Source organism: Astyanax mexicanus, chromosome 8, assembly GCF_023375975.1.
Source record: "Astyanax mexicanus isolate ESR-SI-001 chromosome 8, AstMex3_surface, whole genome shotgun sequence".
Classification (NCBI taxonomy): Eukaryota; Metazoa; Chordata; class Actinopteri; order Characiformes; family Acestrorhamphidae; genus Astyanax; species Astyanax mexicanus.
In genome coordinates, this window is record NC_064415.1 from 2,834,545 (window position 1) to 2,861,098 (window position 26,554).

Here is a 26,554-nt window from a genome sequence, read left to right on the forward strand (position 1 = left end):
TTTTTGGCTTTATATTTATTTAGTTCTAGTTGTTTTTTACACAAACTGTTCACAGCTTTAAACCCTCTTCATTAAATTAAACAATATATCTACTGAAACTAATAAAAATACATTAAAATAAGCTTAAATCAATGGATTGTAGTGGCTTGTTGTATTAGTGCAGCCAGCCTTTCCAGTGTACAATAAACACGTCAGTAAGTATCGGTTTATAATATATTTATAATATATTTCCTAGGGGCACAGCAATATTCACTGCGCAGAATGTACAGTATGTTTGCTGTGACAATATATTCAATTTTCCCTTTTTTGCTGCTTAAATACAAAGAAAAAATCTCACTGTTCTCTACCAGATTATTGCACACATCCCAAGTTGCTTTTGCACAGTACTGTGTATATGTATGTATATATATATATATATATATATATATATATATATATATGAAAAAAAGCATCACATTTTATTTAAACAGATGCAAACAAACATAAATACTTTTAAAACGTAACAACACATTTTTATAGTTATGTTCAGTTCCGTCAAAATTAAAATTGCTGTTTATATTTATTTTAATGTGTTTTACTGAGATAATAAACACACACACACACACACACACACACACACACATATATATATATATATATATATATATATATTTATATGGTTACATTAACTCACCTCAGCATGCCTTTTGTAATCATTTAGTCCCTCGGACAACACTTTCATTGCTTTTAACCTTTACCAGACGTGGATATACTTTAGAGTAGTGTGAGGCGTAATGAACGCATCCCGTCCAGAAGGGAAGAAAAAAACACTGACCGCCCACACTAAACACTGATTGGCTAAGTCACAGACTGGTTGGCCAATCAGAACCCTCATGCACGCGATTGGGGGAAAAAGTCTGTGTCTAGATTCTGGGATATTTTATGTGACTATGCGGTAGACTCCCACGACTTCCGGGAGACTTGGAAAGTCTGTTATTGATTATGTCTGCTAAATACCATTTATTCTACTTCAGTCATTGATGCTCAAATTGCATTTTGAATTATAGACATTTAGGGAAATTTGGGGAAACTCCTGTATTTTTAATACTGTAATTAAATTCATTGTGTAGCCCTACTTAATACTGTACTTAATACTTTAATATAATTGCATTTAAGTGCGCTTATCATGGAAAACGTATTCATTTACTATGATAAAATAATAAAAAGCAGAAAACTATACATCAGATTAAACAGTAAAAGTGTGTTTTTCTCCCTCAGGGCTGATTGGGTGCTGCTTTACTGGAGAATTTGAACTAATTTTAACTAATCCCGCCCCCCAGGGGCTGATGGGATCATGACAGGTCATCCATCAGGCTTATCAGCTCTTCTACACATGTTAAAATACTCCTCAGCTCAAACACTACCAGATAACACCTCCTCCTGTACGGCTCAGCTCTAACAGCTACAGTCTGATTAATAAAATCTAAATAAACTAATTCAAATTAAAGTTTATTTTAGTTTTACACTGTGTTTTACACTGAAGCTGTGAGGATAATGTAGATAATTAGTAACGTAAATTAATGTACACCAATTACTGACAATTAACACCTGGATTAACGCTATAACTACCTTCTTAACCTTCTTTACCTGAGCGTAATGTAATTTATTAAAGATCCTGCATATTATTCTGATAATTCATTTTAATACATCTTTACCGTCCTTATTATTGCCTTATATTAACTGATACAAAGAGCACTGCAACCTGTCAGGTGGTTTACCTGTGCAGGTGGGTCTTCTCTAACAGGATTGTCCTGTGTTGATGCTCTGATGAGTCTCATGGCAGATTTTAATGATGTTATATAACCTGTGCAGGTGTGTGAAATGTGATGGTGGAGGTGATTTGAAAACTGTGTCATTTTACCTGCGTATGTTATGATCATTTCTAATGGTTCCATTATACCTGTGCAGGGGGTTCAAATAGTTATTATGATGTTATTTCACCTGTGCAGATGTGTAAAATGTGCTGGAGAAGTTTATGGCAGATTATAATGATGTTATTTTATCTGTGCAGGTGTGTGAAACATGATGGTGGAGGTGATTTGAAGATCAGTCATTGTGTTGTTTTACCTTGGCAGGTGTGTGAAAGATGAGCTTGTGTGTGTTGTGGTAATTTCTAAGGTTTGTATTATACCTGTGCAGAAGGTTATGGTACTTTTTAATTATGTAATTTTACCTGTGCAGATGTGTGAAATGTGCTGGTGAAGGTTTTGTGTGTTCCTCGTTATTTTACCTGTGCAGGGGTTTGAGAGGTGCGGTGGTGAACGTTATGGTAGATTATAATGATGATATTTCACCTGTGCAGGTGTGTAAAAACGTGATGGTGAATGTGATTTGAAGATCAGTCATTGTGTTGTTTTACCTGTGTTATTGTGTGAAAGGTGCACTTGTTTGCGTGTGTTGTGGTAATTTCTAAGGTTTCTATTATACCTGTGCAGAAGGTTATTGTTCTTTAATGATGTTATTATAACCTGTCCAGGTGTGTAACATGTGCTGATGAAGGTTATAGCAGGTTATAATGATATTGTTTTTCCTGTGCAGGTGTGTAAAATGTGATGGTGGAGGTGATTAAAGATCAGTTATTGTGTTTTTTACCTGTGGTGTTGTGTGAAAGGTGAGCTCCTGTGTGTTATGGTCACTTCCCTGTTGTACCTGTGCAGAAGGTTAAGGTAGTTTTTTAACGATGTGTTACCTGTGCAGGTGTGTGAAATATGATGGAGGTGATGGTAGTATTGTGGTTTGATGGTAGTAGCACTTTCATAGAGTTGTCTTACCTGTGCAGGTATGAGGAAATTGAGCTAGTGAAGGTATGCTTAATTCTAAAGATGGTAATATACCTGTGTTTTTAATTATGTTATTTTACCTGTGCAGGTGTGTACAAATGTGTTGCTGAAGGTTATAGAAGTTCCTAAATATGTTTCTTTACTTATGCAGGTGTGAAAGGTGTGCTAGCGAATGTTATGGCAGTTTCTAACAATCCTTTGTTATTTTACCTGTGCAGGTGTGTGAGAGGTATGCTGGTGAATGTTAAAGTGGTGATTATTAATAGTGATGATGTTATTTTACCTGTGCAGGCGTGTGAGAGGTATGCTGGTGAATGTTATGATGGTGATTATTAATAGTGATGATGTTATTTTACCTGTGCAGGTGTGTGAGAGGTGTGCTGGTGAATGTTATGGTGGTGATTATTAATAGTGATGATGTTATTTTACCTGTGCAGGCGTGTGAGAGGTATGCTGGTGAATGTTATGGTTGTGATTATTAATAGTGGTGATGTGTTACCTGTGCAGGTGTGTGAGAGGTGAGCTGTTGAGTGTTATAGTGGTGATTTATTAATAGTGATGATGTTATGTTACCTGTGCAGGTGTGTGAGAGGTATGCTGGTGAATGTTATGATGGTGATTATTAATAGTGATGATGTTATTTTACCTGTGCAGGTGTGTGAGAGGTGTGATGGTGAATGTTATGGTGGTGAATATTAAAAGTGATGTTTTGTTACCTGTGCAGGTGTGTGAGAGGTGTGCTGGTGAATGTTATGGTGGTGATTATTAATAGTGATGATGTTATGTTACCTGTGCAGGTGTGTGAGAGGTGTGCTGGTGAATGTTATGGTGGTGATTATTAATAGTGATGATGTTATGTTACCTGTGCAGGTGTGTGAGAGGTGAGCTGGTGAATGTTATGGTGGTGATTATTAATAGTGATGATGTTATTTTACCTGTGCAGGTGTGTGAGAGGTGTGCTGGTGAATGATATGATAGTGATTAATAATAGTGATGTTATTTTACCTGTGCAGGTGTGTGAGAGGTGTGCTGGTGAATGTTATGGTGGTGATTATTAATAGTGATGATGTTATCTTACCTGTGCAGGTGTGTGAGAGGTGAGCTGGTGAATGTTATGGAGGTGATTATTAATAGTGATGATGTTATTTTACCTGTGCAGGTGTGTGAGAGGTGTGCTGGTGAATGTTATGATGGTGATTATTAATAGTGATGATGTTATGTTACCTGTGCAGGTGTGTGAGAGGTGAGCTGGTGAATGTTATGGTGGTGATTATTAATAGTGATGATGTTATTTTACCTGTGCAGGTGTGAGAGAGGTGAGCTGAAGATGGACAGATTGCGGAGTTGTACAGCTGACCTCTGACCTGTGATGGAGAAAAGGTGACCCAGTTTCTTCACACCTGAGGAAGAACAATCAAAGGTAAGAGTGAACCGTTAACATTTAATCAACCTTCTGAACGTCTGGATAAATGGTTTTGTACAATGGCTACATTGTATCTTTGTGATGTTGCAATGTAACGTAAATTCTGTTAGAAACATTCTGAAAACGTGTGATGTAATAAAGGTTTGCATTACAATGTTATAACAATGTTTCTAACATAACGTTCCCAGCTAGACGAATACTAACATTTGGGAAATGTTAAAAGTAACATTATTAAAACTAAAAATTAAACGTCATACATCTCCCGGATGTTACGGGAGTCTACCGCTTAAGTGACGTTGCTGTGATGTTACTATAATGTTTAAATCATTAAATAAAAACATTTTAGGACATCCAAAAAACTCGACAGATTGAACATTCTACAAATGTTAACTTTAACATTCAGAAAACATTTTACTAATAAAAACAAAAGTAATCTGGGTATATAACATACAGTATCTTTACTATAATTGACATTTACTTCTACTACATAAATGTTCAGACATCTACCTATTCATAACAAAGAACGTTAAATAAACGTTTCCTATTTATTATAATATTTTTGGTTGCATGTTTTAATGTTTTGAGGTTGATAATGGAAAAACAGCCTTTAAATTACATTTATTTAACATTGCAGTTTTCATATATAATCAACATTTAAAGAATGTTTTAAATGGCTGGTGCTACACTCACAATTAATGCTTTTAGGTGAAAGGATATTATAATTTGAATGTCCATTTCTACACTGCAGGATGATTACACAGTACAGGCTTTAAGAATAGAATACAAATAATAAAAGTTTACTTTAATATACACCATACAAATAAAACCATAATGTTAAATGGATGTAAAATCAACCTGCACAAATAAATCAATAGTTTTGACGTTGGAGGTCAACAATGTCTCAATGCACTGGAAATACATAATACATAATAAACATAATAAATACATACAATAAATGTACAGCTATGGAAAAAATAAAGAGAGCACTTCATATTCATAAAGTTTTAAGAGTTCAGAAATAATCAATATTTGGTGGAATAACCTTGGTTGGTTTTTAATCACAGTTTTTTTTTTTCATGCATCTTGGCACCATGTTCTCCTCCACCAGTCTTACACACTGCTTTTGGATAACTTTATGCCACTTCTTTTTAAATTTGGTAAAATCAAAGAAATTCATCATTTTTAAGTGCTCTTATTTTTTTCCAGAGCTAGTAGCTTTTACAGGAGTGGTGTTTTGCTTTATAATACTGTAATAATTAATCAATGCTAATGAGACGTGAGTGTGAACATGCACCAATTAAAAATCTTCTAAAGATAAATTGTGGCTAGTTTATTGTTAGTGGTGGCGGCTAGTTGTTGATTAGATTATGTACGTTAGCCATCTACAGGGGTTGGACAATGAAACTGAAACACCTGTCGTCATTTTAGTGTGGGATTTTAGGTTTCATGGCTAAATTGGAGCAGCCTGGTGTTCAATCTTCATTAATTGCACATTGCACCAGTAAGAGCAGAGTGTGAAGGTTCAATTAGCAGGGTAAGAGCACAGTTCTGCTCTAAATACTGCAATGCACACAACATTATGGGTGACATACCAGAGTTCAAAAGAGGACAAATTGTTGGTGCATGTCTTGCTGGAGCATCTGTGACCAAGACAGCAAGTCTTTGTGATGCACCAAGAGCCACGGTATCCAGGGTAACGTCAGCATACCACCAAGAAGAACCAACCACATCCAACAGGATTAACTGTGGACGCTGTAAGAGGAAGCTGTCTGAAAGGGATGTTCATAAAACCACGGCTGATCAAATCACGCAGAATTCAATGTTCACCTCAACTCTCCTGTTTCCACCAGAACTGTCCTTCACCACAATAAATTATTGTGCTCTAAATCCAGGTGATTCAGTTTCATTGTGTGGTTTAGCTGTATAAGGCTCTCAGGTTTATGTTTGTAGGTGTTAGCTGGTGTCAGGTGGATGTTCTAGGACATGATGGGGGACGGTGGTGGTGGGTGGAAGGTGGGTTCGAGTCCTTGAGCAGGAGGACGAGTGCAGGCTGGCCTTGCAGCTGTAGCGATTAGCGGTTAGCCTCACAGCGAGGCTGTCTGAGGATTATTTACCGTCTCCACCGCGGCCTGAGGAGCTTCCAGACGGAGCTCAAGGACAAAAACCTGCTGTTTCCAGTCTGGCTGATGTTTAGTCTGAACTGTCAGTGAAAAGAAATGATTATTACAACGTTTCTCACATAACATTCCCAGAGAGACCAGTGCTAACATTAGAGAAATGTTAAAAAAATAACATAATCAATCCTTAAAAATAATAACAGCTATAATCGACAATTACTTCTACTACAGAAAACGTTCATACATCTACCTACCGGATAGCAAAAACATTATTTTTTATTTTTTGAGGTTGATGATGGAAAACAGCCTTTAAATTATGTTTATGTAACATTTCCTAACAGGCATCATCAGTTAGTGTTGAAATTTTGACATTAAATCAACATTTGAAGAATTTTGTGAATTTTGTTTTTATTTCTGAATCAGTTTCTCTGATTTTGCTATTTATAGGTTTATGTTTGAGTAAAATGAACATTGTTGTTTTATTCTATAAACTACAGACAACATTTCTCCCAAATTACAAATAAAAATATTCTCATTTAGAGCATTTATTTACAGGAAACTAGTTCATATTCATAATATTAATTTTAAGAGTTCAGAAATCAATATTTGGTGGAATAACCCTGGTTGATTTTTAATCACAGTTTTTTTTTCGTGCATCTTGGCATCATGTTCTCCTCCACCAGTCTTACACACTGCTTTTGGATACCTTTATGCTTCTTTACTCCTGGTGCAAAAATTCAAGCAGTTCAGTTTGGTGGTTTGATGGCTTGTGATCATCCATCTTCCTCTTGATTATATTCCAGAGGTTTTCAATTTGCTAAAATCAATTTTAAGTGCTCTCTTATTTTTCTCCAGAGCTATATATATATATATATATATATATATATATTAAAATGTGTTAAATATCAATGTATGACTGAACTGTTTAGAAGAAATTGAAGAAACCCATCTGAATGAGAGTTGAGCAGTGTTGTGATTGGTTGTGTTTGTAATATAGATTGATTATTAGTGAGTTATTGATTGTGATTTGGTGTTTTGGGTTTAGATCATGGGGAATTCGTACGCAGGGCAGCTGAAGTCGGCTCGGTTCGAGGAGGCGCTTCATAACTCCATCGAGGCGTCGCTGCGCTCCAGCACCGGAGACCCCCAGCCCATATTCACCCAGCTCTACCTGGAGCCGGACCAGTACCCCACCCACCTCGACGGTCTGACCCAGCTTCATACCTGAATTATTACTCAGTTATTTACCTTATAGCTCTTATTATAGGATTAGAATAAAGATTTAATCATATTATACATGATGTTATTAAGAGTATTGCTGTGAGGAACAGTAATAATAGACCCAGTACTTATTTAACCCTTCAAATAAAATATATTTTATAGCTGTTGATTGGCTCAATTATTTTCAGTGAAATAATTATCTTTATTTTTTTTATGCATCGTTTCTTAATGAAACTTTATTTTAATTTTGAATTTTTTGAAATGTTTGAAATTTTACAATCAGAATCTCAGTATTTCTCATTAAGTATTTGTTACACATATAATTAATTAATTATTATTTTGTTTATTTATTAATTCATTTTTTTTATTTATCATTTTATTTTTGTTAATATTATGCTTTATTTATTATATATTTGTTTTACTTTTTATTTATTATTTGTGTATTATTCATTCATTTTTCTTTATTCTTATTTTATTTATTCTATTCATATTTTTGTTATTTTTTAACATTTATTTTTACTTTTTATGTATTTATTTATTTAATTTTTATTTATATATATATTTTTTTGTTATTTATTTATTCAAATTAAATTTATTTATACAGCGCTTTTTACAACTGATGTTGACGCAAAGCAGCTTTATAGGAATGCAGTATCGGCACAGAAAATCAGAAAAATTACAAAAAAAAAACAATAAATTGAATAAAAAGTTTATAGTAATATTTTGAAAGTTTGATAAAAGTTTAATATAAATCATAATATTTAAAGAGAGTATCTGTACTTAACAGATATAAATGCTGCGTATCCATATGTATCCTGAGTAGGCATTTATCACACTGTATAATATATACAGAAATTAAACAAATGAGCAGAGTACAACACAGCAACCTGTATCAGGATAGTTTTATAATTAAATAACGTTTTTTTTTTTAGTTCAGTTATAAATTATTATTGAGAACTCTATTCCTCATGTGTTTTACGTGTCAGAAATGGTTTTAAGATCCAAAAATAATTAAACATATATATTTACTGTGATTTTAATCGTAGAAACAGGTCAGTTTAAACTGTAATCAGTAATAAATCAGAATATTTAGCAGTAATAAAGTAGTAAAAGTGTATTTTTAGGTTTGTTAATTGTATTATTTTGTTCATTCTGACTCTTGTCTCTGTTTTTATTTCAGATATTAAGTCTAAAATGGATTTGAGTCTCAGGTCTGAAGCTGCGGGTCACGTTCTGATGAACTCTCAGTCGTCTCACGGTCTGGAGGACATGGAGGACGAGGACGAGTCGGACACTAGCAGCCCACCTCTGCCCTACCTGCAGGGTCCTCCACCCGACGGCTGCTGCACTGTAGACGGTACTGAAACATCACCATCACTACTATCACCATTATCACTGTTATAATTACATTACTGTATATCACATTTCCTATAGGAATAAACTAGAAATAGCATTTTATCTCTCTTAGTTAACCCTGTACAGCCTGTATATTTAGCTTGTTGATTTAACCCAGGGGTGTCCAAACTTTTTTTGTTGGGGGCCAGAAGGAGAAATATATTTGAAGTCACGGGCCACAGACTCTGTAATAAAACAAATAATGAAATATACCACTTTAAATAATACTTTTTTTCTGATTATTTATTTACACACCATTTTACTTTACTTACTATCTTTATCTTTGACAGTGTTGTGTAAACTAAGATTTTTCAAATTGATGTTTCATTTCATGATGTCTCTTAATATCAAACTCCTTAATTACGGCAACTTTTAGACTCTTTGGCCCGTTTTTCTGCGCTAGAAATGCGCACTCTCTCCGCTTTTAGACTCTTTGCTCGTTTTTCTGCGCTAGAAATGCGCACCCTCTCCGCTTTTAGACTCTTTGCCCCGTTTTTCTGCACTAGAAATGCGCACTCTCTCCGCTTTTAGACTCTTTGGCTCGTTTTTCTGCGCTAGAAATGCGCACCCTCTCCGCTTTTAGACTCTTTGGCCCGTTTTTCTGCACTAGAAATGCGCACTCTCTCCGCTTTTAGACTCTTTGGCCCGTTTTTCTGCGCTAGAAATGCGCACTCTCTCCGCTTTTAGACTCTTTGCTCGTTTTTCTGCGCTAGAAATGCGCACTCTCTCCGCTTTTAGACTCTTTGGCCCGTTTTTCTGCGCTAGAAATGCGCACTCTCTCCGCTTTTAGACTCTTTGGCCCGTTTTTCTGCACTAGAAATGCGCACTCTCTCCGCTTTTAGACTCTTTGCCCCGTTTTTCTGCACTAGAAATGCGCACCCTCTCCGCTTTTAGACTCTTTGGCCCGTTTTTCTGCACTAGAAATGCGCACTCTCTCCGCTTTTAGACTCTTTGCCCCGTTTTTCTGCACTAGAAATGCGCACTCTCTCCGCTTTTAGACTCTTTGGCCCGTTTTTCTGCGCTAGAAATGCGCACTCTCTCCGCTTTTAGACTCTTTGGCCCGTTTTTCTGCACTAGAAATGCGCACTCTCTCCGCTTTTAGACTCTTTGCCCCGTTTTTCTGCACTAGAAATGCACACTCTCTCCGCTTTTAGACTCTTTGCCCCGTTTTTCTGCGCTAGAAATGCGCACTCTCTCTGCTTTTAGACTCTTTGGCCCGTTTTTCTGCGCTAGAAATGCGCACTCTCTCCGCTTTTAGACTCTTTGGCCCGTTTCTGACACCTAGCGTTCAAACTTTGAATCTCACATTATAAAAACCTGCTTAACAGCGGGCCAACTTTCATTTTATTTCTAAAATACCTTGCGGGCCGCTCCAAAAAAGAAAACGGGCCGCAAATGACCCACGGGCCGTTGTCTGGACACTCCTGATTTAACCCTTTCAGATCCTGTGTCCATTACAATGGACTTCATGTATTTTCTTTTTTTTTTTTTACAAATGTTTAGTTGCACATAACACTAATTGAGACCCCTTTTTAATAATCAAAATAGAGTATAAATGAGCCAAAGAAGCCAATAAAACAATAGCTAAGCCCCGCCCACTGCACTGGACAAAAAAACGGCACTAGAACCAAAAAGGCAAATTAAAAGACCTTATTTTTTACTAATTGTTGGTCATTTAGAACACTTTTTAAATGTTTATTTCTGTGTTTAGAGATGGCTTGTGAACAAAAAGGTCAATATCAAATCTAAAAGGAACATGTTAAGCACAGACTTCCAATCTAATAGACATAAAATACAGTTATTTATTTTAGTTAAATGGATTTAATGTTGATATTTTATATTAGTGGGGCTGCCAACATGATCAGGAGTTTGCTGGTTCGAATCCCATTCATGCAGCTTGCCATCATCTGCCAGAGCCCTGAGAGAGCACAAACGTTCCTTGCTCTCTCTCTGGGTGGGTACAGTACAGTAGATGGTACTCTCTCTTTCTCCTCATCACTCCTAGGGTGATGTGGATCAGCACAAGGCTGCGTCTGTGAGCTGATGTATCAGAACCGAGTCGCTGCGCTTTCCTACGAGCGTTAGCGCTGTGATGCTACTCAGCAATAAAAATGTGATAAAAATGTCATGGTCGTCGCTCTGTTTCTGCAGGGTTCTGCCAGGCGGGGAAGGATCTCCGGTTGGTATCCGTGGCGACGGAACCCATCGAGGTGCCGGTCGGGTTCGAGCTGGTTGGAGCCAAATCCCCCAGCATCCCCGAGCACATCCTGGTGTGTGCTGTGGATAAACGCTTCCTGCCGGACGATAACGGGAAAAATGCACTTTTAGGTGAGTTTTAGTTCAATTCTAACATGGAGACGTTCAACCAGAGCTGAGGACCAATAGAAATATGCAGCTACAGTAGAAATAATAGAGATTAAAGTTCTTCAGCAGTGATACTTTAAAATCTTAGCTAGTCCATTAGAATTTTATCTATATTTTAGCTGAAAACAGCCAGTTTGTTCTTTTAACTTATTTGGACAGTATTTTTCAGTATTTACCTTAGCAGTGCTATTTTAGACAAACATCTAGATAGTTAGTTACATTAGCACCCGAGTAGTTCTATTCTAACCATAAATATGCCTCAGTAGTGCTATTCTAATCATACATTTACCTCAGTAGGTCTATTCTGTTCATAAATTCACATGAGTAGTGCTAATTTAATCATAAATTTAGATGAATAGCTCTATTCTAATCATACATTTACCTGAGTTGTGGTATATTTACCTCAGCAGTATTTACCTCTGTAGTGCTATTCTTATCATAAATTTACCTCCATAATGCTATTCTAATCATACATTTACCTCCGTAGTGCTATTCTAATCATAAATGTAGCGAAGTAGTGAAATATTCACCTTAGCAGTACTTACCTAAGTAGTTCTATTCTAGTCAAACATCTAGATAATTAGCTACCTTAGTAGTGCTATTCTAATTATACATTTATCTGTGTAGTGCTATTCTAATCATAATTTTGCCTCAGTAGTGCATTTTTATTTCTGAATTTAAACACAGATAGTGACCCGTTTGTGGCGTGTGATTGTGTGCAGGATTTTCAGGGAGTTGCGTGGGCTGTGGTGAGAAAGGGTTTCGTTATTTTACCGAATTCTCCAACCATATAAACCTGAAGCTGAGCACCCAGCCCAAGAAGCAGAAGCACTTAAAGTACTACCTGGTGAAGAACTCTCAGGGAGCGCTCGGGAAAGGAGCTCTCATCTGCTGGAAGGGTGAGAAACACAATCGCTGATATACACTATAACTCTGTACACTTTAACTCTATACACTTTAACTCTATACACTTTAACTCTATACACTATAACTCTGTACACTTTAACTCTATACACTTTAACTCTATACACTTTAACTCTATACACTATAACTCTGTACACTTTAACTCTATACACTTTAACTCTGTACACTTTAACTCTATACACTATAACTCTGTACACTTTAACTCTATACACTTTAACTCTATACACTATAACTTTAACTCCACACACTTTAACTCTATACACTTTAACTCTATACACTTTAACTCTATACACTATAACTCTGTACACTTTAACTCTATACACTTTAACTCTATACACTTTAACTCTATACACTATAACTTTAACTCCACACACTTTAACTCTGTACACTTTAACTCTATACACTTTAACTCTATACACTTTAACTCTGTACACTTTAACTCTTTACACTTTAACTCTATACACTTTAACTCTGTACACTTTAACTCTTTACACTTAAAATTTAACTCCACACACTTTAACTCTATACACTTTAACTCTATACACTATAACTCTGTACACTTTAACTCTATACACTTTAACTCTATACACTTTAACTCTATACACTATAACTTTAACTCCACACACTTTAACTCTGTACACTTTAACTCTATACACTTTAACTCTATACACTTTAACTCTGTACACTTTAACTCTTTACACTTTAACTCTATACACTTTAACTCTGTACACTTTAACTCTTTACACTTAAAATTTAACTCCACACACTTTAACTCTATACACTTTAACTCTATACACTATAACTCTGTACACTTTAACTTTAACTCCACCCACTTTAACTCTTTACACTTTAACTTTAACTCCACACACTTTAACTCTGTACACTTTAACTCCACACACTTTAACTCTGTACAATTTAACTCTGTACACTTTAACTCTTTACACTTTAACTCTATACACTTTAACTCTGTACACTTTAACTCTTTACACTTAAAATTTAACTCCACACACTTTAACTCTATACACTTTAACTCTATACACTATAACTCTGTACACTTTAACTCTATACACTTTAACTCTATACACTTTAACTCTATACACTATAACTTTAACTCCACACACTTTAACTCTGTACACTTTAACTCTATACACTTTAACTCTATACACTTTAACTCTGTACACTTTAACTCTTTACACTTTAACTCTATACACTTTAACTCTGTACACTTTAACTCTTTACACTTAAAATTTAACTCCACACACTTTAACTCTATACACTTTAACTCTATACACTATAACTCTGTACACTTTAACTTTAACTCCACCCACTTTAACTCTTTACACTTTAACTTTAACTCCACACACTTTAACTCTGTACACTTTAACTCCACACACTTTAACTCTGTACAATTTAACTCTGTACACTTTAACTCTTTACACTTTAACTCTTTACACTTTAACTCTTTACACTTTAACTCTTTACACTTTAACTCTAAACACTTTAACTCTTTACACTTTAACTTAAACTTTTAACTCCTATTACTGTTGAACTTGACTTTTGTGAGTCGCTTTGGACAAAAGCGTCTGCCAAATGTAAAAAAAAAACTCTATACACTTTAACTCTAAATACTTTAGCTCTATACACTTCAACTCTACACACTTTAACTCTATTCACTTTAACTCTGTACACTTTAACTCTATACAATTTAACTCTATACACTTTAACACCATACATTTTAACTCTGTACACTTTAACTCTAAATACTTTAGCTCTATACACTTCAACTCTACACACTTTAACTCTATTAACTTTAACTCTGTACACTTTAACTCTATACAATTTAACTCTATACACTTTAACACCTTACATTTTAACTCTGTACACTTTAACTCTATATACTTTAACTCTATACTCTTTAACTCTATACACTTTAACTCCATACACTTTAACTCTGTACACTTTAACTCCATACACTTTAACTCTATACACTTTAACTCTGTACACTTTAACTCTTTACACTTAAAATTTAACTCCACACACTTTAACTCTATACACTTTAACTCTATACACTATAACTCTGTACACTTTAACTTTAACTCCACCCACTTTAACTCTTTACACTTTAACTTTAACTCCACACACTTTAACTCTGTACACTTTAACTCCACACACTTTAACTCTGTACAATTTAACTCTGTACACTTTAACTCTTTACACTTTAACTCTATACACTTTAACTCTGTACACTTTAACTCTTTACACTTAAAATTTAACTCCACACACTTTAACTCTATACACTTTAACTCTATACACTATAACTCTGTACACTTTAACTCTATACACTTTAACTCTATACACTTTAACTCTATACACTATAACTTTAACTCCACACACTTTAACTCTGTACACTTTAACTCTATACACTTTAACTCTATACACTTTAACTCTGTACACTTTAACTCTTTACACTTTAACTCTATACACTTTAACTCTGTACACTTTAACTCTTTACACTTAAAATTTAACTCCACACACTTTAACTCTATACACTTTAACTCTATACACTATAACTCTGTACACTTTAACTTTAACTCCACCCACTTTAACTCTTTACACTTTAACTTTAACTCCACACACTTTAACTCTGTACACTTTAACTCCACACACTTTAACTCTGTACAATTTAACTCTGTACACTTTAACTCTTTACACTTTAACTCTTTACACTTTAACTCTTTACACTTTAACTCTTTACACTTTAACTCTAAACACTTTAACTCTTTACACTTTAACTTAAACTTTTAACTCCTATTACTGTTGAACTTGACTTTTGTGAGTCGCTTTGGACAAAAGCGTCTGCCAAATGTAAAAAAAAAACTCTATACACTTTAACTCTAAATACTTTAGCTCTATACACTTCAACTCTACACACTTTAACTCTATTCACTTTAACTCTGTACACTTTAACTCTATACAATTTAACTCTATACACTTTAACACCATACATTTTAACTCTGTACACTTTAACTCTAAATACTTTAGCTCTATACACTTCAACTCTACACACTTTAACTCTATTAACTTTAACTCTGTACACTTTAACTCTATACAATTTAACTCTATACACTTTAACACCTTACATTTTAACTCTGTACACTTTAACTCTATATACTTTAACTCTATACTCTTTAACTCTATACACTTTAACTCCATACACTTTAACTCTGTACACTTTAACTCTATACACTTTAACTCTATACACTTTAACTCTGTACACTTTAACTCTTTACACTTTAACTCTATACACTTTAACTCTGTACACTTTAACTCTTTACACTTAAAATTTAACTCCACACACTTTAACTCTATACACTTTAACTCTATACACTATAACTCTGTACACTTTAACTCTATACACTTTAACTCTATACACTTTAACTCTATACACTATAACTTTAACTCCACACACTTTAACTCTGTACACTTTAACTCTATACACTTTAACTCTATACACTTTAACTCTGTACACTTTAACTCTTTACACTTTAACTCTATACACTTTAACTCTGTACACTTTAACTCTTTACACTTAAAATTTAACTCCACACACTTTAACTCTATACACTTTAACTCTATACACTATAACTCTGTACACTTTAACTTTAACTCCACCCACTTTAACTCTTTACACTTTAACTTTAACTCCACACACTTTAACTCTGTACACTTTAACTCCACACACTTTAACTCTGTACAATTTAACTCTGTACACTTTAACTCTTTACACTTTAACTCTATACACTTTAACTCTGTACACTTTAACTCTTTACACTTAAAATTTAACTCCACACACTTTAACTCTATACACTTTAACTCTATACACTATAACTCTGTACACTTTAACTCTATACACTTTAACTCTATACACTTTAACTCTATACACTATAACTTTAACTCCACACACTTTAACTCTGTACACTTTAACTCTATACACTTTAACTCTATACACTTTAACTCTGTACACTTTAACTCTTTACACTTTAACTCTATACACTTTAACTCTGTACACTTTAACTCTTTACACTTAAAATTTAACTCCACACACTTTAACTCTATACACTTTAACTCTATACACTATAACTCTGTACACTTTAACTTTAACTCCACCCACTTTAACTCTTTACACTTTAACTTTAACTCCACACACTTTAACTCTGTACACTTTAACTCCACACACTTTAACTCTGTACAATTTAACTCTGTACACTTTAACTCTTTACACTTTAACTCTTTACACTTTAACTCTTTACACTTTAACTCTTTACACTTTAACTCTAAACACTTTAACTCTTTACACTTTAACTTAAACTTTTAACTCCTATTACTGTTGAACTTGACTTTTGTGAGTCGCTTTGGACAAAAGCGTCTGCCAAATGTAAAAAAAAAACTCTATACACTTTAACTCTAAATACTTTAGCTCTATACACTTCAACTCTACACACTTTAACTCTATTCACTTTAACTCTGTACACTTTAACTCTATACAATTTAACTCTATACACTTTAACACCATACATTTTAACTCTGTACACTTTAACTCTAAATACTTTAGCTCTATACACTTCAACTCTACACACTTTAACTCTATTAACTTTAACTCTGTACACTTTAACTCTATACAATTTAACTCTATACACTTTAACACCTTACATTTTAACTCTGTACACTTTAACTCTATATACTTTAACTCTATACTCTTTAACTCTATACACTTTAACTCCATACACTTTAACTCTGTACACTTTAACTCCATACACTTTAACTCTATACACTTTAACTCTATACTCTTTAATTCTATACACTGTAACTCTGTGCACTTTAACTCTATACTGTTTAACTCTATACACTGTAACTCTGTACACTTTAACTCTATACACTGTAACTCTGTACACTTTAACTCTATACACTTTAACTCTATACACTTTAACTCTACACACTTTAACTCTGTACACTTTAACTTTATACACTTTAACTTTATACACTTTAACTCTACACACTTTAACTCTATACACTTTAACTCTATATAAAATTGTAGATATAATAGTGTAGTTTTATGATTTATGCTTTGTTTGAATTATTCCAGTTAATGTTTTTTTTTTTAATCAAAATATTAGTTTGTATGTTTTATGCATTGATTATATAATATTATTTTCACTAGATACTGCCTTACATTTAATTTATTTAACACACATTCTGTAAACTAATAGGCTGATACCATGCTTAATGGTTGTTGAATGGTTATTAGATGCTTATTTGTGTTTTTTTGTGGTTGTTGGTAGACTGTAAGACGAGGCAGTTTTCTGGAGCATCTTCATCGAAGCCCACATCCTCCTCATCCTCACTCAGCAGTAAAGAGAACGGAGGAACCAACGGCCACAGCCCCTCCTCCTTCACCCTCTCAGGTGCGTTTATATATATATATATATATATATATATATATATATATAATAGAAATTATAAATTATATTATTATTTATTCTACTATTATTTTATTATTTTATTTTTAAGATTCATGCTAAACTCATACAATCTATAAAGAAAATCATATGGAGTTATTTAGTAAACTAACCAGAATTTATACCAGTTTAAACCAGTTTTATATTACATATATTAAGTATTTTGGCTGCATTTTCTGAGTCAGTTTTATGAGGTAGAGTCTCCTGGAATTCAGGCTTTCAGTTAACAGCTGTGCTGAACTCATCAAGAGTTAATTACTTGAATTTCTTGTCTCTTAATAAAGTGTTTGAGAGCATCAGTTAAAGTAAAGTAGTGAAGAGGTAGAGTTACAGGTATACAGTGAATAGTGAATATAAAGATAAAATAGATTTTAAGAACTTTGAAAGTATCCTCAAGTGCTGTCACCGCAAAGACCATCAAGTACATTATAATGATGGAACTGGCACTCATCAGGACCGCCCCAGAAACCCCAAGTTAACAGCACCTGTTTTTAAGTTACTACATGATTCTTTATGTGTTGCTTCATAGTCTGATAGATCACTTTACTATTTATTTATAATGTGGATAAAATAAAAATATATACTTTAAATTAATTTTTGCTCCGCCCACAGACTCTCCAACGGCACGAGGACAGTCCAGCTCATCTTCAGGAATATTCGGGACTCCTGAAATGGGACGGGACTGCAGCTTCATCAAACCACTGACCAACACCACACACACCGGCAAGACCTTACCTATAGGTAATACACACACACACACACACACACACACACACACACTCATTGCATTGCTGACACAGCCTGTCTAGTCCCTGTAGAGAAACCCTGCCAATAGAATAGGACTCTCTCTGGAGCAGATAAACCAGTATAAACCGTTTTTCACCATGATTTTTAATGCCAGGCGTGGGCTAAAGAGTGGTGTAAATCCACCAGTATTGAGCTGTGTTTCTGAATGCAATCAAATCCTCACAGCTATGAGAGTCCAGAATCCACTATAAAGTATTTTCTGTACAGTAGACGCAATTACTCCAATAAAAGCAGGAAAAAACCCTTTTATTACGCTTATTTTAGAAGATACAGTGAATAAAGAGCAGCTGTCCCAACACTTTTGTCACACTTAAAAATCAATAGGAAAAAGCTGTAATGAGTTTTTAAAGCCATTTGCTTTCACCCTGCGATCGACACACACACACCACACACTGATTGTATTTGTGTATAAACACACACACACACACACACACACACACACACACTCATTCATTCTCTTTGTGTGTGAGAGATGTGCTCTGCAGAGGTTCATTATCAATAGTATTGGAAATCAATAGCTCGTCCTTCAAGCTCTTCTCCAGGAATGAGGCTCTGTGTGTGTGTGTGTGTGTGTGTGTGTGTGTGTGTGTTTGTGTGTTAAAAGTGTGTGTGTGTGTTAATGAGAGTGTGTTAGGTTCAGGAGATCATGAGCCTAAAAGGTCACTGTACTTTAACTGAGTTGTTAATATTTAAAATCATTGTGTGTGTTCCTGTGTGTGTGTGTGTGTGTTCCTGTGTGTGTGTGTGTGTGTTCCTGTGTGTGTGTGTTTTCCTGTGTGTGTGTGTGTGTGTGTGTTCAGTACCCACCGCTCTGAGAGTTAATGGCCTGACGAATGGCCTGAGCTTGGAAGGTCGGCCCACACACCAAAGCCCCTCCCACATCAACCCACTGGCCACGCCCACCCGGAGCTACCAGCCACCTGAACAGGGGGACAGCCCAGGTAAAATTAATATTATTATTATTATTATAAATATCCTCAATTATATTCTTATTATTACACACATTCCTATAATCTTTTATGATCTTATAGAGATTAAAATTATTGTATTATTATAAGTAGTAGTATTCATATTAGCAGTAGTAAAAATAGTAATAGTATTATTAATAATGGTAGAAGCTGTAGTGTTTGTAATAGTTGTGATAAAAGTAGGAATAAAATTAAAAAGTTAGTGACAGGAAGAGCAGTGAAAGTAATAGTAATATTAAAATTAGTAGTGGTTGTAGTAGTTTTAAAACTAGTCATAGTAAAATAAGTTATAGAAGTAGTAGTAGAAATAATAGCAATACCAAAATTAGTAGTAATTCTTGGTATTTTTTTTAATTAGAAGTGGAAGTGATTTTAGTAATCCTGAAGTGGTAGTAATAGTAGTGGTAGTATTTCAGTCATATAAACATTTGTAGAGGTAGCAATAGTAAAACTAATAGTTCTAAAAGTAAAATAGTAGTATTGATTTTGGTCATTTTAAAATGAAAAGGGGTAGGATTTTATAGTGGATAGTAGTAGTAGTAATTTCAATCATGTTAAATTTAAAAGTGGTAGTAGTAATTATAGTCATATAAAAATATGTAGTAGCACTAATAGTAGTAAAACTAATAGTAGTAAGTAGTGGTAGTAGTCATTTTTAATTTAGAAGGGGTAGTAAGAATTATATGCATAAAAAGTTGTAGTGGTAGTAATAGTAAAACTAATTGTTGTAAAAATAGTAGTATGAATTTTTATCATTTTAAATGGCTAGTAGTTATAGTTGTAAAGCTAGTAGTAGTAGTGATAGTAATAGTATTAAAAGTAGTAGTAATATTGGTAGAAGTAATAATAGTTAAATATAATAATTATAACTAATTAGCAATAGTATTACTAAAAGTAGTAAAAGCATTACTTCTATAAGTAGTAATAGTTCTATTAATATTATTATTAGTTGTAATAATAAGTATTAGTAATAGTATTAGTAATAATAGTATTAAGAGAAATTTTAATTTTCTGTTTGAACTCATTTTCCCAGCATCCTCTGCCATGTCCTCTGGTCCCCCTAAGAAGAGACACCGCAGTTGGCACCCGTCCTCCACTGTGCCCGTCACGGTGCCCGCCGTGCGCCCGCTGCCCTGCGGTACAGGTAACACACACACACACACACTCTCAGTCTGATCAGGAACGTTGTGGAAGTTCTGCTCTCTGCTGGACTGTACTGATCCAGGGTTCTGGTTCCAGGTCCTCTGCTGTCACTGGCCAATCAGCAGCCTCTGTCTGTGTCAGGTGTCATCCAGCCCCAGCCAATCACAGCAGGAGAAACGGTGATCATCCCCGACAACCTGCTCAACAACTCAGGAGTCCGACCCGTCATCCTGATCGGTGAGAAAAACCTTCAATTACTGTTCTGCGTGTTTTTATATAAATATAACTCAGTTTCTGAATCAGTTTCTCTGATTTTGCTATTTATAGGTTTATGTTTGAGTAAAATGAACATTGTTGTTTTATTCTATAAACTACAGACAACATTTCTCCCAAATTACAAATAAAAATATTCTCATTTAGAGCATTTATTCACAGAAAATGAGAAATGACTGAAATAATAATAAAAAAGACGCAGAGCTTTCAGACCTCAAATAATACAAAGAGAACAAGTTCATATTCATAAAGTTTTAAGAGTTCAGAAATAATCAATATTTGGTGGAATAACCCTGGTTGGTTTTTAATCACAGTTTTTATACATCTTGGCATCATGTTCTCCTCCACCAGTCTTACACACTGCTTTTGGATAACTTTATGCTGCTTTACTCCTGGTGCAAAAATTCAAGCAGTTCAGTTTGGTTTGGTTTGGTTTGATATATATATTTTTGTATTTTTGCATGTGTGAGTACTGATCTGTCTCACTCTCTCTCTCTGTCTGTCTGCAGGTCAGGGGGCGTTGCCGTATTTCTTCGGTAATGTGGGGGACGTGGTGGTGAGCCCCCTGCTGGTCAGCTGTTATAACTGCAGTCAGCTGAGTGAGAAGAATCTGGCCAGTCTGGGTCTGACTGTCAATCAGCTTCCCTCCACTGAGACCCTCATCCTGCTCACACTGCAGTACCTTGCCCGCCTCGGTACACACACACACACACACACACGCACACCCCTCACACACACACACACTTACATATAGATAGATAGATACTTTATTGATCCCAAAGAGAAATTCTGGTAAACATAGTGCACAAAACTTACAAAAGAATAGGATAAAATGATACAGATAAAAATACGATAATAAAAGTAGAGTCTTTTTTAGTGTGTGTGTAATAAAGGTAGTGCAGTTAAATACAGAAAAACAACCATGAACACATGTTTACGTGCATATTGAGAAGATAACTGATTGCCAGCCATACAGAAAGTGTACGAACGCAGGTTTATTATAACTTAGCAGTATATCTATAATATATACATAGGTATATACAATATATATATATAAACATGTATATACACATTCACTTCCACTGTGCATACAGACAGACAGATGTTCATTAATATAAACATTAAGTTCAATAATAATAATAATAAGAAGAAGAAGAATAAAATGAAATAGAACATTAAGATTAATCAATCAACCTTTATTTTCACTCTGGAAAAACATTGAGGGTGACTCTCATTTACAATGTTGCCGAGCATTATAACATCAAAGGGATTGAAAATATTTAATAATAAATAAGAAATTATAAGAAATAAAATAGTAAAAAAATAAAATAAGAACTCATTTTAAATCAAAATTTAATATAAATAAATAAATTATATATGTAAAACAGAAAATTCTAAAATACCATAAAAACAAACTGACACATATAAGTAACAAGATAATTGTAAAAGTTGATGAGAAAATGATGAGAAATGATAAAATGAATAATTATGAAACATTAGAATAAAAAAATTAAAGTAATGATAAATAAATAATTAAATAAATATAAATGAAACAAATAAATTAAATTAAAATAAGAAAAAGAAAGAAAGAAAAAAATATATAAAACAATAATTAATTAATATTTCGTACAGGTATGAAAAAAATTAAAAACAAATAAAAAAATATGAATACAATAAAACTAAAACAAGATTTATATTAAAATAAAAAAGGGACACAGTAAGAATAAAACAATATGATTAATATTAGATAGTTCGTATTAAATTAAATATAATTGATTCAATGATATAAACATTTTTATATATTTTTTTGTGTGTGTTTGTAAGTGATCAGTATTGCTCTTCATTATTATAGTTATTATTAATACAGTATGAACAGTGTTATTAAACAGTGTGTATATGTGTGTGTGTGTTTAGGCGGTGAGCAGATTCCTCTGAGGGAGGAGTTTGAGCAGATCGTGTTGAAGGCGGTGCTGTGTGGCCCCCCCGGGCCCCCGGTGTCTCCGCTGCAGTTGCCGTGGTTGGCGCGGTTGGAGGCGAGTGTGTCGGGGGGCAGTGTGCAGGTGCTGGTGATGCAGGGCTCGCTGGGCGAGGGCATCTCTGAGACGCTGCGCTCCCTCAGCGAAACCCCGCCCCCTCAGCACCAGCGCCTGCCCAGCTACGTCCTCATCATCCACACCACCGGCAGCGGCGCCAACGACTTCTGCATCATGGTGCTCGGTGAGGAACACGCAGAATTATCACAAATAATATCACTAAAAATATCATAAATATCATAACCTTCAGTTTCACCTACAGCCGTTTAGCCCCGCCCACTCACACTGAGGTTATAAGGGGTGTTTCAGCCCAGACCGCTTTTTAAATGAAGGCACAGTGTACGGCAGCCAATCAGAACAGAGCTCATTTACACGCAGAATTATCACAAATAATATCACTAAAAATATCATAAATATCATAACCTTCAGTTTCACCTACAGCCGTTTAGCCCCGCCCACTCACACTGAGGTTATAAGGGGTGTTTCAGCCCAGACCGCTTTTTAAATGAAGGCACAGTGTACGGCAGCCAATCAGAACAGAGCTCATTTACATGTAAAGTAAAGTGTAAAGAATAAAGACTTGTTTGAATTAGCTGTATAGTAGTTTAGCCCCACCTACTCACAATGAAGTTATAAGTAGTGTTTCAGTGCGGACTGTTTTTTTTTTTTTATTTAAATAAGGCACAATATACGGCAGCCAATCAGAAAGAGCTCCTTTACAATACACAATATCTTCTCCTTCCAAACGTAAAACGTTTACTTTTTAATACTAAAGGGTAAATAATAAAGACTCGCCTTAAAATGAGCTGTTTTAAAAATTTACATTTACATATACCTTTTTTACCTACAGCCGTTTAGCCCTGCCCTCTCACACTGAGGTTATAAGGGGTGTTTCAGCACAGACTGCTTTTTTAATAAGGCACAATATAAGGCAGCCAATTAGAACAGAGCTCAGTATGTACCTGTTTCAGGTCTAAATATACAGTTTCCATATTCACCTTTTTTAGTGGTTTTAGCCCCGCCCACTCACACTGAGGTTATAAGGAGTGTTTCAGCATAGAGTATCCAATTAGCGATCAGCGCTTACTTATTAATACTAAAGGGTAAAGAATAAAGGCTTGTATTGAACTTGCATTTATGGGCCATTTTCACCTACAGCCGTTTTTTTTTAATGAGGAACAATACTTGGCAACCAATCAGAGCAGAGCTCGTTTACATATATCAGGCACAGTATCAAACATCAGTATAAACCTACATTTCACGACCTAATTCATGCTAGCTGTGTTGAATTCCTCTTGGTTGTGATGTCTAACATTAAAACAAAACGAATAAAAAAAATAAATATGTAATAAATTGTTGCTACAATAAATTATAGTATCGTATTTTTCGCACTATAAGACACACGGTGCATTTTAAGAGACACTATAAGGAACTTCTAATTCAGCAGGTCTTAGCTAACTAAGCTAAGTAAAGCTAAGCTAAGTAAACAAAACTGTAATAAAAAAAGTCTTTCTTTTAAAGTTAAATAAGCACTGGATGTTAATCTATACAGATTTCTCTTCTGAAAACTGATTATTAGGTATTTAGGGAGTAAAGTGCTTCCGTTTATTTACAGTAAGCTTAGATTCCTGATTCTCTCCAGTGCTAAGGCTGGAGCATTAGCATTAGTGGCTAACTGCTAGCGGAAGAGCTAGCGCGGTTTGCGGGTAATGCTAATGCTGCTCCAGCAGTGCTAGCGGTGGGTAGCAGCAAGCTACAGTCCGGTAATATTCTCGGAAGTAGGGATGTAGCGATTAGCGGCTAATGCTAATGCTGCTCCAGTCTTGCTGGTGGAGAACTAAACTGAAACTCCTGTATAACTCTGTACTTCAGTGGCTGTAGTGGCTTTTCTGCTCCTTAATACCTGTATACATATTCTTTCGTTGTGTTTCATACCTGTGTGTGTGTGTTTTTCAGGTAAATACCAGTCCAGAGCGCTAGCGGAGGGCATGCTGACCACGAACGAGTTCCTGAAGGAGATCAGTTATGAGCTTATCACGGGGAAGGTCTCGGTTCTGGCTGCTCACTTCAACAACACCTCACTGGGTCAGTCTAGAACCTTCTGTAGTCTGGTAGAACCCGTACGCAGTGTAGCGTGATTACGGAGGGCTGGGGCATCACTGGGTTTTGGGTATAGATGGGCTGTGTTCAGTCCTGGGCTGGATATTCCTGTGCTGTAACTGCAGAACCGTACTGATCCTGGATCTGCTGAATGTTCTGAATGTGATGAATCTGCAGGTGATGATCTGGAGAAGGAGCTGGTCAGGTATCAGCGGAGGAGGAAGCAGCAGGTCGTCCAGCCCTTCCACTCCGACCTTACAGAGTACATCCACTGTGAGGAGGCGGCCGGCATGGTGCCCGACACGGCCAACGGTTAGTACACCACCTGTCTTTCTGTCTGTCTATATTTATCTGTCTATCTAACTATATACATATTTATCTCTGTCTATATATATATTATATGATAATTTATTAAAACGTTGACCCTTTGGCCTCATATAGAAATACTGCCCATATCAGCAAGTGTTCACATAACAACATTATACTCAATTTAAAAAAAAAAGATGTCGGGAATCCCAATCAAAAGTTTTTACAGCCAGTCCAGGCAGATAAATGGTCCAGGTAACAATTCTCATTGAATTTCATGTTTAAAAGTAGTTAATTTTACTTATTGTAGAGTTGGGTCCTTCTGATCCCAAATGGCAAGGATCATTTTAATCATTTTACTACTGTCCCCATATAAGGACATTGTTTTTTTTTTGTTGCAAAATTTCCTGATTTCCAGGTTTCCTGTACAAAGGCAAAGTTTAGTTTTTTTATGCTTGGTAGGTCCTGCTAATCTCAAATAGCTAGGATAAATTTAAAATACACACTAAGCAAAAGTCTGAGTCTCAGGAGGATATATATATATATATATATATATATGTAATAAATGTGTATTTGGTGTGTGTTTGTTCCTCAGAGCTGCAGAGCGAGGTGTTTCAGATTAATCCTCCTCAGCTCAGCGTGGCGCGCAGTCTGCTCTCTCTGGTTTGCGGTATCGCCGACTCCGGCAGCCACAGTCTGGACCTCGGCCGCTTCTGCAAGGTGGACTTCCTGGTGCTGGTGCCTCCGTCAACTGTGCTGCTCCATCAGACGGCCCGACGCATCCGCCAATCAGGTGAGACCTTAGATACACACTTACCTGAGCTCACCTGAGATCCCCAGGACTCAACTGAGCTTCCCATTACTCACCTGAGCTTAGCTGAGATCCCAATGATTTACCTGAGCTACTGAGAACTCAACTAAGATCCCAAGAACTCATTTGAGCTCCCGTGAGATCCTTCCCATGACTCACCTAAGATCCCAGTGACTTAGATGAGCTTCCAATTACTCACCTGAGCTTCCCAGGACTGACCAGAGCTCACCATAGCTTCTGAGAACTCACCTGAGCTCTCCAGGACTCAGCTGAGATGCCCAGGACTCACCTGAGCTCACCTTAGCTTCCAAGAACTCACCTGGGCTCTTTAGGA

The 26,554-nt window shown here is 35.4% G+C and overlaps 1 protein-coding gene across 3 annotated transcripts in view; it reads left to right on the plus strand.

Annotated features, from left to right (window-relative positions):
- greb1l (GREB1 like retinoic acid receptor coactivator) overlaps nt 1-26,554 on the plus strand; it is a 114,899-nt gene that overhangs the window by 66,358 nt on the left and 21,987 nt on the right. For all 3 annotated transcript variants that reach the window (XM_049482837.1, XM_049482836.1, XM_049482838.1), the window contains 15 exons: nt 4,125-4,239; nt 7,405-7,564; nt 8,761-8,937; nt 11,127-11,303; nt 12,062-12,238; nt 17,603-17,725; nt 18,392-18,520; nt 19,387-19,527; nt 20,588-20,698; nt 20,794-20,934; nt 21,480-21,665; nt 22,885-23,187; nt 24,960-25,088; nt 25,281-25,415; nt 26,005-26,202. In XM_049482837.1, coding sequence (XP_049338794.1) covers nt 7,408-7,564; nt 8,761-8,937; nt 11,127-11,303; nt 12,062-12,238; nt 17,603-17,725; nt 18,392-18,520; nt 19,387-19,527; nt 20,588-20,698; nt 20,794-20,934; nt 21,480-21,665; nt 22,885-23,187; nt 24,960-25,088; nt 25,281-25,415; nt 26,005-26,202 — 2,284 coding nt within the window. In that variant the 5' untranslated portion in view covers nt 4,125-4,239; nt 7,405-7,407. The remainder of the gene's footprint in view (nt 1-4,124; nt 4,240-7,404; nt 7,565-8,760; nt 8,938-11,126; nt 11,304-12,061; nt 12,239-17,602; nt 17,726-18,391; nt 18,521-19,386; nt 19,528-20,587; nt 20,699-20,793; nt 20,935-21,479; nt 21,666-22,884; nt 23,188-24,959; nt 25,089-25,280; nt 25,416-26,004; nt 26,203-26,554) is intronic.